This window comes from Electrophorus electricus, chromosome 3, assembly GCF_041902795.1.
Source record: "Electrophorus electricus isolate QZ-2024a chromosome 3, ASM4190279v1, whole genome shotgun sequence".
Lineage (NCBI taxonomy): Eukaryota > Metazoa > Chordata > Actinopteri > Gymnotiformes > Gymnotidae > Electrophorus > Electrophorus electricus.
The window spans coordinates 35,158,284-35,178,200 of NC_137499.1; the positions used below are offsets into that span (position 1 = coordinate 35,158,284).

Consider the following 19,917-nt stretch of genomic DNA (forward strand, 5'->3'; position numbering starts at 1 on the left):
GCACCCTTGAGGGGGGCTGTGATTGCATGCGCCAGGGGACCCCGGAGCAAAGCAGAGAGCCGTATTTTTTCAACCCTTCTCTTCTCCTTTTCCTTCCAATGAGATTGCTCAATGCGAATCACATAAGAATTTTAAATCGCTAAATTGAATACATCGACACTTTCCCCCCTCCTCTGTTTTGACTGAGGTGCGCCCATATACAGTACGTTATGGACTGATCCACTCGCAGAAGATAAAGGAGGTACCAAAAAGGCACCAAAGCGATCGGATTTTCAGCAGATATAATTTAAATATTTTTTTACATTCAATGATTTCGTCAACCTTACATTTGTGTTAGTGCTTCAAGAGATATGATTGTGCCTTATCGTAAAATAGGAGACCTTGGGGAAGCGGGTATATTAATAGCCATGATTTCGTCGTTTTTGTCATCACTGTTATCCATAAAGATTTGCTACTAATAAACAACGAACATAAAAAGTTCAGCCTAGCCAGTGAGCACAGGACAAATAGGTTCATTTCTCTCGCAAACCAACTTACTCGCAACAGGTTTCAGTAGGCTACTATTCTTGATTTATTTTCGCATGGCTCTGATTAGCCCGTGCAGTATCATTGCCCCGGAATGTGCAGTTGCGATGTATTCTATTTATCGATGCACTGGAGTATAATTATATTTTGCATTTCTTAGATCTCTAACCTTTATTGTAGCATAATAAATCAGTTTATTTCAACATCTGTCTTTTCTGAACATGAATATGACATGCTTTCTGACCGCATTTAATACAAATGTGTTCTAACTTTTCTTTAAAATTATGACCTGTAAACAGCTAATAAGTCAGTACTGGTTCTGCTTTTGTCGAGATTTCACCACTCTAGTCGAGCGTGCGTGTGTTTTTCATTAACCAAGAGCACAGTTATAGTGGCCGGGGTCCTGTAGCTATACGACCAATAAACCATTTGTGCACCAACAAGTGGATATTTTTAAAGGTGGCTGAAGGGGGAAGGTGGTCTTGCGTGCCTTTTACTTACGTTTCAATTTCCTTTCAGCATGACGAGGATACTGCGCTTCCTTTAGCATTGCTTGGTCTTCTGTGAACGGAAAGCATCTATTGTGTATCCACTTGTATGAGAGATCAAGAGGAAACAGTGCTCGGGCAAAGTCTCTCTGCGTTATTAATGAATGCTAACCGTTAGTGATTTTATAAATCCTTTACCAGGACGACTTACAACGGCATAACGTTTGTAGTCTGGAAGCAAGTACTGTTATTTAGTTTTAAAAGCAGGGCTTTTTAAAACACAATTTAATGTTTTATATTTTTCCTACAGACATGGGCTGGAGAGGTAGAGGAGCTGACGTCAACTCGTCATGGCAGAACGCAATGCAGCGCGCTAGACGAGAGGGAACACTTAAGAATTCGCTGCTTCATGTCCACAAATCATATCTCTACTTTGGACGAAGGAAATCATTTCCAATATGTACTGATAAGGAAGAGAAGTTTCCATCTTTTCACACCGGCTCGGACAAGAAGCGACACACGCTGTCATTCACTTTGTCAAGTGTGCCGTAACTTCCTCCAAAGTTCCATGAGTAGCCTAAGCCGTAGCATTATCTATATTGTAAGTATGTAATGCTTTCATGACCATGACATACACATTTGCTGGGAACTTCTGTGCGCTATTTCACGCAATATTGTGATATTTTTCTGCATTGTGTTAGTCGTGTGTTTCGTTATTCTCTTTACTTGAACGTATTTTCTAATACTGTTTATGTCGCTTTTTCAAATGATACCACAAAACCTTTTCGTGATATACATATTTCTTTTAATTATGTACATCATTTTCTGCGTTTGGAGATTGGACCATTTATCTTTTATTAAATTATTTTTTTAAGCTAGGATGTGTGATTATCCTGGGCGATAAAGCTATGAAGTTATAATGAATCTAACATAACTGTAAAATGATCACGAATGTTTCAAATTCAGGGTACAGTAAACATTTCAAACGACATATCCGTGCAGTCGGTGCTCATTTTCCTTTGTGAATTACTTATTTGAAAAGATGTATTGTTTTATAAGATGAGAATCAGTACATTTAATTCAGTAAATCTTTAAAACGACAGTTCTTGTTGTAACAATCACGTTTTCATTATTCACGTGATTTAACATATTGTGTTGAACACTACTTTAGAATTATTTTTATTCATGTATACAAAAAGCAATCATAACATAAAATAGTTAAATAGTTGTTTATAGTTACATTTTCTCGTAACTTTTAAATACTTGTTTATTTTCCTAATAGACACGTGATTTGGTATTACAATCTGAAGTGAATTCTACAAGAACTAAAGACAAAACTTAATAATAAATTCAAGTTTGAGGATTCAAAAACGGATAAACGAGGCTGTTTGGTTAAGGCAAAAAGGAACGCCTACCGTAATACAAGGTTGGGAAATTAAAAACACGAATGCGCTTGCGAGGAGTCAAATTTTGGATCACATAAGATTAATGGCTTTTAAGATCTATTGTTGAATGACCACTACTTCTTTTTTTTGGAATCCTGCATTCAAATAATTGCTTAAAATACCATACTATTTTCTTTAAGGTGGTTGAACATGTTTGTAACATTTTCCAATGAGGTAGAGTTACATTAAAATTGTTAATAATTAATCACATATTACGGCTCTGCATAATAATACACTGTGGTCGTGTTTTCTTTTTCTTTCTTTTTGTTCTTGTCAAACTGAATAAAATGATTTTTTTAATATAAAAATTAAGCAAATACTGTCTGCCTTTGATATCCAGAAAACACAGCCTGTTCTTTGGAAAAGGCTGAATGTTTGCTAGCGATTACCTTGAGTATGCAAGCCCAGCAAAACAAATATATACCGTCTTAGTAGGAAAATAGTACACTCCATTTTACTGTGGTCCTCGTGTACACTCCATGTGTTCCTTCCTTTTTCTCAGTCAATCATTCAAACCTCTTTTACTTTTAGTTCGAGCACCTCTCCAAATAATTTCTTCTCAAAATTTACTGTGAACTACTCAGAACGCTGCAAAAAATAAAGACAAAAGTAAGTGTAAGAGTGTGTGTGAGAAAGTGAGTGTGTGTGTGTGTGTGTGTGTGTGTGTGTGTGTGTGTGTGTGTGTGTGTGTGTGTGTGTGTGAGAGAGTGTGTGTTTGTGTGTGTGTGAGAGAGAGTGTTTGCGCTTTGGGGTGGGGTAGGGTGGGATAGGGGGGTTAAAGTTCCGGTGAGTGAGCAAGCAGCCAGGTCAGACAGCAGTCGGGCCTCGACGCGCTTCATTCACCGCTGAATGCAATAACCTTGGAACGGTCATCCTGACGTGTACAAGGGGTTCAAGAGGCAGGAGAGTGGATATGAAAGGATATCAGGCCTTAAGGCTTGGCTTTTCTGAGCGAGTGCCACAAATCTCCTCCGAATGCAGACACTTCAAAGGGCGGCAACAACAGCCTCGGGAATTTACAGCCTCTGCATTCTTTTACGTTCCACTGCCATCGGGCTTAGTAGCCCTCCCAGCTTTTCCTGCTATCTACGGATATGGTACCGTGTGCTTTATTATTTATTGCACAGATGTTTTGTCATCATTCAAATATTACCTATATGTTTGCCAAACGTAAGAAAAGATAAAAAGTAAGATTATCTGAACGATTCAGATAATGCATATACCAACGCACCCACAACCATGATGGAAATCACATAAATACACGCACAGGACGGTGGGGGTGTACACGTTCTCACATTGCTATAAAATGTCAGGTCACACTAACTCAAGGAACCAAGCACACATACACAGTGCGGCAAACAAATGCGCACTGCCATAAAATCTTTCTCGGTCTTCCTCTCTCTCTCTCTCTCTCTCTCTCTCTCTCTCTCTCTCTCTCTCTCTCTCTCTCTCTCTCTCTCTCTCTCTCTCTCTCTCGATCTCACTCAAACTCACACATACGCATTTATGCAGTTGTAAACCTCACCCTCCCCTTTCAGCAGAAGACACACACACGAGCGCGCGCGCGCGCACGTATGGCAATAACAAGCCGTCTCTCCTTTCTGCGAACATGACCAGGCATGCTTACACTGTGCGAAACAGAACGCTAGATGGCACCAAATAGCGAGGAAAAAGGTCGAAGCCTACGAAGCCTGCGTCAATGGAATTGAAGATCTCAGCAACAACGGGCAGAAAATGGCCAAAGAGTCCAACATCTTGCAACATGTTTGACATGTACTGTAGATCTTAAGTAACAATGGTTCATCTAAGAAAATGTGTGCATTCGCCATTTTGTGTGTCTGTGTCTGCTGTGACCAAAATTGGTTTGATTCATTCCGTGCACATACAGATAGATGCACTGATTGATTTTTGATTAGTCGCAAAGAGGCAGAAATGTTAAGGAAATTAGAAGAGAGCTGCCTATAGCTCATGGACTGCGTTAAAAATATCCAGTCCCTCATTTTTTATGTTAAACACACAATAAAATAAACTGAACAAACGGCAAACTAAGAATGCAGACCACTTGTAAGCGTCCTGGATGGAACAGCGGCGGACTGGGTGAAGGAAACAGGACAGAAAGTTCTAGACGAATCAGTGCATTTCTAAATTAAAATCAAATAACCTGGAAGATATGAATATTTGATCTGGAAATGTTTGGATACAGCATAACGGAAGTGACCTTGGGTATATTATATGAACGACTGTAAAAATAAATAAATAAATAAATAAATAAATAAATAAATAAATAAATAAATAATCAACAATCTCCTTACTTTTCACTATAAACTTTATCATTGGTTTCCTGTTTATGTCTTTTGGGTTAATACCGATGATGTTTTACCCTTTCACAGTGTGTCAGCCCCTTAACTGGTGCGTATAGGAATGTCGCATTGCCTCGTGCATTGCTTTGATTAAGCATTCCACGTAAGTGACCCAGGAAAACAGAGCTATGACATGACTGGCAAAAAGCCGGTCCATCAAACCCTCTCAATGTATCTTCGACCGTTTTTTCTCTCTGTACTACAAAAATTGCACATACCAGTTAAATACAAGCAAGTCTTTTATTTCTGTTATGCATCGAAATATCAGAATAAGGCTTAAAAACACGACTAAATACGTCTAAAACCCGACTGCTGCACTTTGACTCAAATAAATAACTAGATTTGGAGTCTCAGTTTATCAACCACGCGTCCGCTATAGGCTAGTGTTGTTTTTCTGTTTTGTTTTGTTTTGTTTAATATACTGCTAACATGAGTGTGCATGGCTATTAGTTAAATTAGTTTTGATCTCATAAAAAGGACCGGTTGTAGGGGAATGACAGCATGCCCTACCTTTGTTGATAATTCGTCACCCAGAGCCGGGAAAGTAAGGAGAGCCATTCGCCGTTGTTCGCGCTGGGGAAGTCCTGGTGCCCAGCTCGGTCCCGCCGTTTGTGCTAAGCTCGAACGATGACAGCATCGCCATCGCTTCAATCCGTTTCGATAACATTTGTCAACGGGAGTCGGATCCCTGTATGAAAAATTAGATGAGACCCTACTGCGTGTCCTGATCTCAGTCAGACTCTCCATCGCAGCGGAAATCCCAATCACAGGCGGCCACATTAGCATAGCGTAGCGTAACGGTGGCTGGTCTCCATGTTTTGTTGCATGGAAACAGAGCGACCAGCTTAAGCGTATCTACAATTTTTGCTATTATATACTATTAAGTAGAGCCCGGACCCTTAAAGGACACAGAGACGCTTCATAAGGTGCAGCGGCCAAAAGAATGCTGCAATATAACCACTTGGGAAATCATAAAAAGTTCATGTTCACGGTTACCCATCCACATGACCATCCTCGGCCAATCCCAGGACCCAAGCACTCATAAAGTTCTATCACAAAGTTGTAAATTTTCATAAAACAACAAGGAATTTATTGCATTTCTTCATGACTGCTTTAGGAGCCGTGCTTTTGCAGTCGCCATCTTTTCCTTTTACAAAAGCTTGGAAAATAAAGTAGGACATTTTGGAGTTTATTTCCTCAACAATGCTTTGCAGTGATTAGACATTTGTTCGACTGATTAAAAGTGATTTGCATTTCTAGTGTGATTTGTCCATAAAATGCCAGCATTATTTAATGCAAACGATAGCTGTATGTGAGCATATACATTGTGCTCCGATTTCAGAACATTCGGATTGGCAGAATGATGGTGTATCATCCACAAATGTTTAGGCAAATGTCATAAAGCAGTTTAGAGTAACACGCAGTTAGACTAGTCCTTTAACGTAATGACTCCAAGTACGCTATAAATGACTGGTATGTAACTTCCTAAGCAGATCTGCTATTTGTGGTTAGCTAATTGCCTACTAGGCCGCTTTGTTAGACTCTTCTGGGTTATACTTAATAAGCAATTGGTGCAATAGAAAATGTTATGGGTTTACATAGCGAGAAACCACATACACAAAACAGAATTTAATCATCAAGAAATCTAAGCAGGTTCATCCTTTGCGCTATGCACCTCCTTACCGACGAATGAAACCTGATCTACTGTAGGCAATGGGCTAATAACCAAGTACCAAAAAATGAAACATAGATTATTAGATAATGTTGTTTTCTATTGTATTCATGTGAATATTTTATTAAACAACAATAACAAAATGCTTTTAAATTTGTCATTCATTATAGTCCAGTGAACAAATATCATTGCTGATGTGAATTAGGCAAATTCTTATGTGTTATTTCACTGTAGATCTACAACAAAAATCTCATTGTTAAGGAACAAAATATAGTACAACCATTCAACTGAGTTAGACTATGATTACATTTTAGGAAGTGTAACAAGTTTGAATTTAAATAAAAAACGGAAAACTTTATTTTAGCCTTAATTAAACGTCCAGTAATGCCATACGGACTGACCCCGGAAAAGCAAGTCCCATTTCCCATTCTGTTGACTCCTTTTTGTTCTTTTTATGGCGTTTTCCAGCCTGTTTATTGATGCACTAAACACATTAGTTTACAGCCCCTAACGCAACTTCACTCTTTTGGTCTCACATAGGCTCACATGTTACTTCCGGCCCTGACATAAGGAGCGTCTAAAGTAAGAAAACACAAATGACATTGATATAATAGTAGTACGCTATAATTGATCTAAATTCATGGTAAACTATTACAGAAGACAACAGTAAGTAGCCTATTTGTTCTGAGGGAAATCGTGGTTTACTCACGCTAAATTCCGTAACATGCTTTGCAATCATACAATCGTCTTTTACCCTGTGCTGACCATAACACATATCAATAGGCTGAAACTCTTATTATTATTATTATTATTATTATTAATGATACCTTTGTGAAGAATACGAAAGTATGCGAAAAAAGAACTAAAAAACTGAAAGAGAATAGCAAAATGAAAAAATAGTGCAGTGTGCAAAAAAGATAACACTGAAATCTTTATATTTTCGTCTTTATTGACACCGTTCTCGTGACACGAATATTCATATATTTTATGGTCCAAAGTTCATGTAATTCAAAATGCATATATGGTGCAAATAAGAAGATACACGCTTAAAACACAGTAAGCAAATATTGTAATAAAATAACTAAAATAATAAAATGCCGTTCAAGATCTCCCTTTTTAAGTAATAACAACTTATCTATTTATTTATACTGTAACCAACGAAATTATGCATGATTTAAAGAACAAAAGCATACTTGTTTAGTGCTTCTAGAAGTCTAAGATAATACACAGGTAGGTATGGTACATTTAAAGCGCTTTAAACTGGTAGGTAGTTTGTTTTACTCAGTGTATCACGAGATTAAGAAGATTGCGCTGCTTCTTTGTCTCTTTCGGAGTCTGGGATTTTCTCTCTCTTCTAGCGCTACTCCTCCTCCTCCTCATCTTCTTCTTCTTCTTCCTCATCCCCTCCATTTTTTTCCGCAGCAGGAGAATTAGGGCTTGTTGTCTTGTTTTCTTTTTTCCACTTCATCCGTCGGTTTTGGAACCAAATTTTGATCTGTCGTTCAGTTAGGCAAAGGGCGTGTGCGATCTCCACGCGCCGCCGCCGGGTAAGATAGCGGTTGAAATGGAATTCCTTCTCCAGTTCCAGTGTCTGATAGCGCGTGTAGGTCTGACGGCCTCTCTTTCTGTCGACACCTGTGAGGAACACAAGGCAGGAAATGTTAGGGATAGACATAAAATCATCGTTGAATAAAAGATCACATCATATGCATATGGGATATCAGGGAATATGATTGACAAGCAGATACAATAATAAATCATATCTTATGCTATGTTAAAAAACTAATCAATAACAAATAAGAAGAAGGTATCTCATATAGGCTCAAATATAGGAATATCGAGATACAACTCGGCCCTGACTTGTCTTTTTACCTGGTAAAATATAAAATAAATAGAAGGCACTAGAGAATGGTCATTTTGTCTGAATAATAAGTAAAAGAGTGCAATATACAGCCCATGTATGTTTAAATAATTTAGAAATTATAATCTGGAAATTAAATAATGTAGAATTAAATATTTTGGAAATGAGTTCGAAATTAGTTCATTTCCAAGATGTACAAATATTCATATCCAGTACCAACACTTTTTTAACCAAAATGTACTCTTCCCTTTGTGTGTGGTGGTGTGTGCGTGTGTGTTTCGTAAATATATTTTTAACAACTATGGATGGCCATCCTTTTGTAATGTATTTGTAATATGCGGTATCAGGGTTTAGACCTACAAATTAATTTTGGCCTTTTAGTTTCCTGATTCTGAGCTACATTACCTCAACATGCGGCCTAAAGGAGACGTGAATGGAGAGATAGAGGTCAGACTGATTATGAAATAAAACCTATTAGACACTTCGAAAGTTAAATCTAAAAGTTAATTTTGATGGATGTTCGCTGATTTCTGCATTTTTGTATGTACATTGCTCAAGCCACTGTGTGATGATATATTCTTGCCCAAGAATACATAATCGTTAAAATACTATTGCGACTAGCGATACTAGATGATGCGTATTAGTAAGGCTAATGGTTTTTAATATGATGCATTATTATATTAGCCAATTGTTGCACAGATCAATAGATTATAGACACGCTTACAGACACATATTTGGATAGTTACTGTGATTTGAAATGTAGACCTAAATCGTAATTGGGAAAGGAATACAGAGACAAAGCTTGCAAATACCCTTGAATCGTGAGTGCATTTTTGTCTTGCACGCACATGGAAGCCACATTCCCCAGCAAAACCGGGCGTTTGGACTTCCTCCTAAATAAGACCAAAGTCAACAATACGGTCTTCTCCCTTTACGCAGAGGCGGTGAAGCGTTAAAGTATCCATCTTGGTAAGGCGCTACTTTGAGAGAATTAGAGGAGAGAAAAAACCTTCCTGGTGTGGTATATTGTCCCAGCCGATTAGAACCAGACTGCTTTGCTCCCGTTTCCGTTTTGAGCAGACCGTCAACAAATGGAGTCTGCTTTACGTTTGTGTGCTTTTTGAACTTTTTTTATTGCTCTCCTCGGTCAGTGTGGTTCTTATTTCCGTCTCTGGCGACGTGTCACTTTCTGTGTGATTAGCCTACTGGTGTGTAACTAGCTACATAAAATTCTAAACAATGGTGATTTTGACTATAAATAATAAGTAAAAGGGGCTGTACACATCCCATGTAGTTTTAAAGATAATTTGGAAATTAGTTGGAAATTAATTAGAAATTAATACCCACACATTTCTGACCAAAATTTACTCTTCAAAATGTACTGCGTGTGTGCGTGTCTGTGTCTCTCTCTCTCTCTCTCTCTCGGTGTGTGTGTGTGTGTGTGTGTGTGTGTGTGTGTGTGTGTGTGTGTGTGTGTGTGTGTGTGTGTGTGAGAGAGAGAGAGAGAGAGAGTGTGTGCAGCAACTGCATTTATATAAGCACTGCAACTCGGCTTCATTAATATTTCATCTGTAACATTTGGAGGTTTCAAGTGAAAGATTTCGGTTTTACTTTTTAATTCTCGCAATCACTACAATATTAGCAATATTTGAAATCAAATAATACAAATGTACCGTACGCTATGCAGCCTAACATAAATGCCACTCCTCCCCCTTCCCCACTGTATTGTAACCGTCTGTCGTTGAATGGATGGATATGTCTAGTTCACTCTAGATGCAGTTTAACAGGGACATAAACATTTGTCTTATCTTGAATAATCTAATTAGCTGAAAAAAGAACCATCAAATATTTGTTTGTCTCAGTGTGCGACAGAGTTTAACACATCTGAGCTTCCATTTTATGGACCAGAGTCTAGACGAAATTATGCTTGAAATTGAATGCCGATTTATGAAGTAAAAGAGTTGCTTATATTACCAACTTTGCAAACGGCCTATCTGCAAAGCAATGTAAAATATGCATTCATTTTGCATAGAACACAATTTGAGGTATGCACATCATGCATGTTAACAGTTCAGACACTACCTAAAGGACATGAGGAATTTATGTTATTAAATCTAACAACGAACATGTCTACCTGCTAGTAAATGTCATGGGGACTTGCTAAAGAGAAAGTATCTATCTGAAAATCATTTATGCTGTTGTCTTTTTACGCCGGAGGCTGACAAGAGGAGGAACGCTTAAGTTTGACAATTGATTGATACGAACTTTGGTGTTCACTGAGTGCGTATTGAGTACTTAGAAAAATAATTAGGCGAAAACATGTCAGACACTTTTTTAGTTTTCATGGAGGCAGTCTACACCCACCGTATTTATTTGAAATTGCACACAAATGAAACTATGTAACCAAAAGCCATACATATGAATTGAACAATATTTTATGTGGCAAAGATTTGAGCATCAAATCTGAGTATGCTTGTCAAATACACACACACACACACACACACACACACACACACACACACACACTAGTATATACACACAGTACGTATATAGCCCTACTGACCTTCCATGAAACAAATATTGCTAATTTAACAAAATGTAACAAATGTAGTAGATATAACAGGTCTGCCTCATCCAACTTAAGTACACATCGAAGTCATAAGATCCTCCCTACATGTCTCTGACACTGTTATTATTTATCAACCTTTTACCAACATTTAAAAAATACATTAAATGTAAAAACTAAGAAGCAACAAAGTTATATTATAAATGTACATGTTTTAATGCCACAATAATGCATTAGATTTGTGGGTGAAGAAAATACTGCCTAGTTCTTCTGGAAATTCTCTGGCTGTTTAAGGGACTAAATTGTAAACACCACGAACTAGTTAGTCAGCCATGGTATTTCCGAATGCTAAAACAGCAGTTTAACAGCCCCAACACACACACGCGCGCGCGCGCGCGCGCGCGCTTGGCTGTTAGACTGAGTCCAGGACGTTCCCCTGGCCACTTCGCCATGCCACAGTTAAAGAAGGCTCTTTGTAATCATTCACCCCCTCCCTTTGACGCAGACACACGTAAACCTATCCTTTAGAAACAGAAGTTCTCACAGACCTGTGCTTCTCATCCATGGATATATCCTGAGGTTGTCCTCGTGGTGTTGATGACAGCTTCGCTGGTCTGCCTTGCCACTGCTGACCGCCTTGGAAGGGTCAGTGGCGCACATCATGGTCAGACTCGGGTGCTCAGAAGCCGTGCAGCGCATGTTCAAAGAGCCGGCCCCCAGCCCATATGCTGCGGGATACATGCCTTGATTCCGGGTGGAAAGACTTGCACTGTTAGCGTACAAGCTCGGTAGAGAGGCGGAAGACGAGGGGGTGGAGGTAGAGAACGTCGAACCGGTAGCTCCTGAGCCATAGGCGCTGACCCGCTGTGAAGTGGACGCAAAGGCGCAAGAAGTTTGCTCGGGAAACACGCCCGCAGGAAAGACCGAATTCGCTGCTTGGTATTGGGAAAAAAACGCGTTAGCATAATATAGTGAACTCATAATTTGAGGGTTTAGTGTCTGTTTTACGAGGTCCAATGATATATTATGGAATTACAGTTTAGATTTACACCAAAAATCACCCCTTTTTCCAAAGAGACCACGTGACGGCGGGCACGTGATGACGAGTCATCCAATGAACTCCAGACTTCCCAGAGCTCTGTTTGATGTGAAAAAAAACTGTACACTACTGACCATACACGTAAAGTACGTTAAATTATTCACTTACGGACAAGGATAACCACAGTCAACAGAAAGGCAGTGTATAACATAAAAATCGATGGACTATGGAGTATCCTAGGTTTCCGTGATCACCTCACGCCATGTCTAGCGATAAACTACCTTGAACAGCATAAATATATGGCATTTAGCTCCCCAGATTTAGGACTGTGTCTCGTGTCTTGTTGGACACCATACAAATAATAAAAAACCTATTTATTTTAGTATCGATTTTAGACATTGTAGCTATCTCCCGAAATTCCTCAGCAAATCTCCGAACGTCATCACTGAAATCTGTGCTATGTGTGTACTTTCGGCTGTGTCTGTTCAAGAACCCCTATAAGGCATAATGGTTCAGGTCTTTACTTGAAGGATATTTCTGCTTCAAAGCATCCCTATAGCTGGAGCTATCACCACCAACCAGCCATCTCCACGGCGACGGATTGCTCGGTGCATTGCAAGTACCTTTTTCACAGCTCACACCTTTACCTCAACTTCAGAATTGTTTGTGTGTGAGGAAGGAGGGGGCCTTTTTGTCTTTATGTTGTCTGCGTGCCTGTGTCTGTGTAAATATGAACAGTACTCCCAGCACGTTTCTAAACGTCGACGAGACCAGTTCACCTGATTCAAGACAGCATGTCTTCACAAAACATAAGCTCAAGCAATTCTCTGCAAATCTGGGTTAATGCCGGTAACTAAATGTAGATTCTAGGTAGTGAATAGGCGTATCTGATTCCAGTTCGTAGTGTTATCGAGTTACATTATTAGTCAGTCAAAATATTTGTGAGACATTTGATTTGTGGTTTAACATGACATTTCACCGCTAAATAAATAGCGCTGTAAATCCAAATGTGAACCACACTTTGTGACTTGTGCATGAGACTCACATGTTCGTAACCATTAATCAAACAACACTAATGTAACTTTGTAGCCCAGTTCTGAGTATCGCACGTGTGTTTTAAAGTAATACAGTAAAATATTTCGTGGCCTAGAGGTACTGTTCAGTGTTGGAGATAGGACACGATATGTACACCTTAAAGGTAAATGAAGCAGAGAACATCAGTGTTGACATGGATTCTCGCTTGTAAACTTTATTGTGCCCAGTTTTTCGTCTTCTTCCAGGTTTAGACAATAGAACAAAGTGATGAAGAACAATGAAAGCATATCGTCAAGTTCCCAAGAACTAATTCACGAATACAGTACAAAAATCTGTTTCACAGTAAACAATGGGTCACATGACATCCTTTTTAATTTATTTTTATTTATTTTATCCACTGTGCGCATGCTTAACCCAATAAAGGAAGACAACAAAATACCATCAAATCTGAGAAAACTAAAGAGGTGTAAAAAGACATTCTACGGCATAAATAGGCAGTTTCATGTTGTTGGAAGTCATTAATCGCTACGTCATCATAACATATAAGTGAGAACAGTTAAAAGTGCACCATTTAACTTAAGAACTATACAGCTGCCAAGGTAATTGTTAATGTCAAAATCCTAACAATAGAAACCGAGTTTTCACAATAATTATTCCACGAAGAAAGGAGGCTAGTTTAGACGCTACTTGGCCTACTCTCTGAACATTAGGGAAAAAAGTAAAAATGCTTCTTTTCGTTCGTCATCATAAAGTTCGGTGGTCACACATTGATTTGGGGTCCTTTTTCGCCACCATCGGTCATCTATTTCCCCATCGACTGAGATAGGTATTGACCCGTCGTAGACTGAAATGTCTATTCGACAAACCTTTCACGCTACTCTCTCTCCGCTGTCTCGATGTCCTTTTTATATATGTGTATATATATATTTAACTTTTGCGCTCCTGATTGCTGTCTGCCTCTATATTTGCTTCGCTTTCTGGCAGTCTTCACTTGCCGACTGTGATCCGGCGGCCTGTTCCTTCTCCCGCTTCTCCTTCTCAATCGCTTCCTGTTCTGACTTACTGCTGGGAAACTTGTCCTTGTTGTTTTCCTTTTTCCATTTCATACGGCGGTTTTGAAACCAAATTTTGACCTGCCGTTCGGTCAGTCCCAAGGCGTGCGACACCTCAATGCGCCGCTTGCGCGTCAGGTAGGGGTTGAAGAGAAACTCCTTCTCGAGCTCGAGTGTCTGGTAGCGGCTGTAGGTCTGGCGTCCTCGCCTGCGTCCAGCAGCTACTGGCAAAAACAAGGTCAAACATATTAGAAAGAGTTCAAAATGTTCACTAAATCTGTACATTAGAACATTAGAGGAAACATTTACTTGATTATTTATAATAATCTTGTTTAAAAAATCTCCTTGGTTTAAATTTTATTCAAATATTTTGCTAATCTACTAGAAGTACAGGCATATTATCAGTTATGGTTAGCCTTATGGTGTACCCCGGAGACCTCTCCAACGTATAACGCAGTTCTGAAATAACAGGTCCACAAAAAATCACAAACACACAAGTACATACGATTATCAATTAATATGGACATCAAAGCCTATATCAGAACTGTCAAAAGAGATCTTAGGTCTTTTCATATGTGCAGTGTCATAAAAGATCGAACCTGTGTGAAATGGCCGCCTCGATGCGAAATAAGACCCAACATCACTGTAAGTCGTAAAGAAGCTGCAGTAAAACTTTGACTGGAGTGAGAAGTGAAAGATCAGCTATGGGCCAGTCTCACACATACGGACAGAAGGAAAAGAATGGGACTTTCCTCTGTGTCTCTCCCTCTCTCTGTGTCTCTCCCTCTCTCTCTCTCCTTCTTCCCTTCTCTCCTCTTTCTATAGCAGGGTCATTAAACTGTAAAGTGATTCACAAGTTTTGGACACCATAAAACAATAAAACCCGCTATTGTTCCTCTCTCGCGCTCACACAGGAAATGTTGCTCTCAGACTAAATTGCCCTGAGATTTTTCGAGCGGCTTACTAAGTTTTATCTCACTCCCACCAACACAAACAAACGAGCTAGGAGAGCCGGCAGGGCAGTCTGTGTGCCGAGACTCACCTTGCGGTCGCATCCAGGGGAACAGCTGCGTAGGGGACGGACTCTGTTCCGTGTTGTCCGTCTCGTCGCCGATGCCTCCCGCGGCGAGTTTGCAGTCACTATACTGGACCAAGTCGGCGTCCTGGGCACCGAAGAGAGTTTGCCTTTGGAGAGCATCGTAACCATAGAAATTGCCTGGCTCGCCATGACAAGTTACAGCACATGGACTTTGCTGGTAAGGAGCAGCAGATAGCGTTGACGCACCGTGATGGTAAAACTCCTGAATCTGTGGGGCATGCTGGAAAGTTGCCCCGGTGCCTGGACCGTACACGACGGTGGGTCTAGTCCCCAAGTCCTGCGCAAAACCGCACTCATAATAATTAGGGCGTAACGAGTCTCCACTTTTGTATTTGGAGAAGAGTGAGTTGACAAAATAGGAGCTCATCTTTTGCTGCAGTCGATGTTGTTTTTGATGTGGGGGTTGCTTTTGATTGTATTGTGTCAACGTGTTAGCCAGGGATACACTGGTCAGAGCCGATTATTTTGAATCAAAAGACACAAATGCCACAACAGACGTTGATTTCCAGCAGTGGATGACTTGTGTTTGTATACCTTTTTAAACAGCCCCTTTAAAGCCACAGCTATTCAGCTTCCACTGATACGCGCCGCTCAGGAGATCCAGCATCACAATTCCGGTGCAGGGTGCCAGTTCCCAAACAGTTTACTGTGATTTACTCCGCTGCAAATAAGTTGTTTCATATTTTGCTGCGTCCTTTCATGATAATTTGCATCTATTATCGAGTCCTCATCCCATTGGCTTCCTGCGTCCCCACACGACCACAGCTCTGCGAGCTTCTGATATGGAGGGAGCGAGAGAATGAAAAAGAGAGTTAAAGAGAAAGGGTACGGTGGGGCGAGAGGGAGCAGGGAGAGAGGAGGAGGGGGGCTGTGGGAGAGAGGAGGGGAGAATATGCCCATTAATATATTCAAGCGGGTAAGTTAATGAGAAATCTGCCGCTTTGCATCAGATCAAATACATAGCCTTCACCCCTCCCCTACCCAACTCAGCCACTCTAAAGCTCCGATTGAAAGATTGATTTTTGGATGCTGATCACAGACAACCAAAAGGGCTACAAATTTAATCATTAATACCCAAGACTCTAACGAGGTAGTGTCCCTTCCTTTGAAAATGTCAGGGCCTCGCGGCGAATAGAAGTACACGGTTTAATTGGTATCGGTTTGAACAAGTACTGCTTTCTTAAATATCTAGTCAAAGCATCTCCGACAGCTGAAGCGCATATTGAAAATAAACGATGTAGTCATGTGAAAGATTTTGATAACCTAGTTTGTATCCTTTATATATATATATATATATATATATATATATATATATATATATATATATATATATATAAACAAATGTGTTAAGACGGCAAAATGAAATGCACAGGAGGCGTAATGGAGAATGTGTCTGTAAATGGTTGGACAAACTATACAACGCAATAAACGCCTCGCCTGTTTATTGTTTACATCGTGCATCAAAAAAGCTGTTAGGGTTTTATGAGGTCCCACGAACAGGGCAGTAAATGCTTCTCTCGGTGCAATTTCATGAGAACAGAAATGTTAAAGCTTTTAATTGTCGTTTTTGCTTAGTTCCATACGCTCAAGCTATGTCTATCAGTAGAACCCCTTACATTCAGTCACAAGGTTGTACTGAATAAAAGACCTGCAGAATGATAACATAAGTGTGGACAGGTTTACATGCTGATGACCTTTAAAAGGAGAGAAAGTGAAAATATAGCGCCTGTCAGATGTATGCATGAAGATAAAAGAATGATTGCGCTTTTTTTTCTTTTAAAGTAATTTGTAATGAGTGATCGTTCAAAAAAAGAGGAAAAGTTTACGTTCGTTTTGGAAGAACTTTCTCAGACTAGATGATTTTATGTAGCTATTTGTGCAACAATTCATATGTTCTGAAATATTTTAAGATATATCTGGCCATACAAAGTAAAATAAATTAAGAAAACAAGACAAAAGAGAATAAAAAGAAGACTCTTTCCAGTGTTAGAGTGTCACTGTTGTATAAGTCTCATGTAGCCTATACATCGTGTATTTTGTAATTTGCGTGGATTACCATACTGTTAACGATGTGACACAATATTTTATAACTGTCATAAAAATATAGCCTCAGTGTTCAAAAATGATGATATGGCAAAAGCTAAGACGCTGGATGTTTTTCTCACAGCGTTCTTCTGTAAAATCAGAATAAACTGTGTTGCTGAAACGTGGTCTTAATATTAATAATAAAGATCATAGTGTATTGTTAGTTACAGCTTGTTAAAAGCCTAATCTAAAGACTCATTTTCAGTCATTTCACGACGACTGTAATATCGCATAAATTCCCCACGTTGGACTATTGTTCAAATCCTGAAATGTTGTTTTTGTTAAGGTTTTTTGTATTTGCAGACAATATTTTAATGTGTTAATTGACCTGCTGTACAATGAACATTTGTTTATGACATCAATAAAACAAAGAAATATGAAATGTTTCTTGTTTTAGTCTTTTTTAGTCTAATCATTCCCATTATTACTGCTATTATTTAAGTGCACAGCTGATGAAGTAACTCGGTACTAATCGACCTGTTTCTCTGGAAACCTTGTGTATATCACTGCAATTTTTATTACTTCTATATCTTTAACCAGAGTTACTCCCTGATATATATACATATATATCACATATAAAATAAAACCCAATTACCACATTCACATTCACCATATTTGTAGCAACATCCCTTAGCCTACATACTTAATTTCGTAGTACTTCACATAAACGGCACTTCTGCCCCACGTAGCTTACACATTTCTACTCTAAATGAAAAAAAGGAAAAAAGAAGGTGAAGACATTCGTCTTTCTGTGGCTCTAATTTTAGTCAAGTGTAAAACACACTTTCTATGGCTTCAGTGAATTCCTGTTGTGGGGGGAAGAAAAGCTTTCTAACTGTTTTTGGTAGAACAACATTGCCATCATGTGGCCATTTCGCGTTATACTAAAGGAAACTTAGCCTCGGTGGGAGACCTAATGGTTCTATAAACAACAGGCATAAACCCGAAATGAGCGTATTAACGGCTCCAGAAGTGCAAATTCACTGATGTAAGCGGGCTGAGTAATTATTTTTAATTCACCATAACAAGGAATTCGATATAAACTGTAGGTTATCTTTCCTGGGTCCTGTTAAAACAATTAGGCATACTAGTCAATGAAAGAATCAGTCTCTAAAATATATATTTTGGAAACAGCTTAATCTGTGAATTGTAAAGTTTCGAATTTTAATGTGTTATATTTACAAAAACTTGTTCCCAAAAAGCAGCCCCAAAAACGATGTCGGTAGACCTATTTACATCCTAGCATGCAAAACCTGCAGATCAAGCTATTGCTGTTGCATAACGTAGAATATGGGCATTATATGATATACATACAATGTGCAAAAGCAACTATATCTGGACAGTGGCCAGCTATAGTTACTTGTTAAAAATAAATGCGCTGCCCGTCATGTCTTTTTTTTCCACACAGGCCTTTGTTTTTACATAATGCATGAAAGTAGGCCATATTCCTTCCTGTAGGTCTAGGACAGCTATTGACAGCTAACGTTATGGATAACTATTGATAAAATCAGCTGAATAAATTATCTTTAATTCTCATATGATTTCTAATTGCAAGAATTCAAATAAACAAACATTTGATAAATGAACTAAAATAACTAAAATTTACTTGTGACTTCGGTTTCTTTAAAAAAAGAAAAATATATGTAAAACTGGGTTCTAGAGTGTTAGTTTACATAAAAAGGTTGTGCGAAATTGTCATTATTATCAGGTTTATCGTGTAATGTAGGGTACAAATTCAGAATTGTAGCTTTTCATGCGTGTCGATAAATTTTCGTTAAATACGTGATACATGATTTACCTAGACCTAAAATTCAGTTTCATTTTACCGTCTCTGATACTACTGAAAACAGAACTGCATCTCTTTCAGTTTCTACAAGGAGCGCAAAGGCGGCGTGAACTCGATAGGACGTGCATTTTGAGAGAGAGAAAGGCTGTTCTTTAGCAACCGTCCATTGTATCAGGTCCCACCATGGCACAATCGGATGTGAGGCAACAAAATGGAGGAGTCCAGCTTGGTCGCAAGGGCTGTAAACAAATTAAACCTGGTCATCCCAGACGTCTCGCCAGAAATCCTTTTTGTGTCATTTTATGGCCCTCACTATAAGGCGGCTGTGGCGCGCTCGGAAATGGAACAAAGGGTGGGCGTCGAGAGAGCTGGACTGCGGGCTCTCATCTGGAAGTCCAGATCACACAGCTCGAGGCCCCCTACTCCGCGAGGAATCTGGAGGCCTAAACAACAAACGCTGCAAACAATAAAACGACAAATGCAAGAAAGAGTAAAAGTAAAACAAGCAACGGGTTTCCCTGTCCATGCCTCTTCGAATTGCCCTGCCAAACCATTACAGGGTATTCGAAAGCTTTTTTCTCCGTTTTCCCGCGCAGTGTTTGCTTTACAGCCATTTAGTTCTTAACCTTCAGAAATGTATACCCTATAAAGTTTTATTGCAGTCATATTCTTTTATTGCGGCACACTGAATTGAATTTTCTTTCTTTTTCTTTATGACGGTCGACGTCCTATTCCCTCCTCCAATGTACGAGTGCGCATCCTTTCTAGCAGTTTGTTTCCTTTTGAAAATACTCAGATGGAGCGCCCGAATATCAGAATATCGATTTGCGATAGTAAAAATGTATGGCCGTAATATGACAGGTTAGTAAGTTAAATGATAAAGAATATTGAAGTAAAAACACAT

The 19,917-nt window shown here is 39.2% G+C and overlaps 3 protein-coding genes and 1 long non-coding RNA gene across 6 annotated transcripts in view; 1 reads left to right on the top strand and 3 right to left on the bottom strand.

The window, feature by feature from the left end:
- Nucleotides 1-5,786, bottom strand: part of hoxb3a (homeobox B3a) — a 53,080-nt gene extending 47,294 nt beyond the window's left edge. For both annotated transcript variants that reach the window (XM_081711290.1, XM_035524566.2), the window contains exon 1: nt 5,329-5,786. The gene's annotated coding sequence lies outside the window, so the exon portion shown is untranslated. The remainder of the gene's footprint in view (nt 1-5,328) is intronic.
- On the top strand, nt 36-5,319 carry LOC113569941 (uncharacterized). The gene is made up of 3 exons (XR_003409851.3): nt 36-241; nt 1,324-3,555; nt 4,076-5,319. It is a non-coding gene; the product is annotated as an uncharacterized LOC113569941 (long non-coding RNA).
- A 1,635-nt stretch (nt 5,787-7,421) lies between the features above and the next one.
- On the bottom strand, nt 7,422-12,019 carry hoxb7a (homeobox B7a). Its single transcript, XM_026998059.3, has 2 exons — nt 11,466-12,019; nt 7,422-8,125 (listed from the first exon to the last, which is right to left on the bottom strand). The coding sequence occupies exons 1-2, from the start codon at nt 11,896-11,898 to the stop codon at nt 7,851-7,853; spliced, it is 708 nt and encodes a 235-aa protein (XP_026853860.2). The 5' UTR covers nt 11,899-12,019; the 3' UTR covers nt 7,422-7,850.
- Nucleotides 12,020-13,179: 1,160 nt separating this feature from the next.
- Nucleotides 13,180-16,028, bottom strand: hoxb8a (homeobox B8a). 2 transcript variants are annotated; one of them, XM_026998056.3, is made up of 2 exons: nt 15,086-16,028; nt 13,180-14,267 (listed from the first exon to the last, which is right to left on the bottom strand). In XM_026998056.3, the coding sequence occupies exons 1-2, from the start codon at nt 15,507-15,509 to the stop codon at nt 13,951-13,953; spliced, it is 741 nt and encodes a 246-aa protein (XP_026853857.2). In that variant the 5' UTR covers nt 15,510-16,028; the 3' UTR covers nt 13,180-13,950. The 2 variants fall into 2 exon arrangements, with proteins under 2 accessions (XP_026853857.2, XP_026853858.2); XM_026998057.3 differs by having other exon boundaries at nt 13,180-14,264; nt 15,086-16,027.
- Between the last annotated feature and the right edge of the window lie 3,889 nt (nt 16,029-19,917).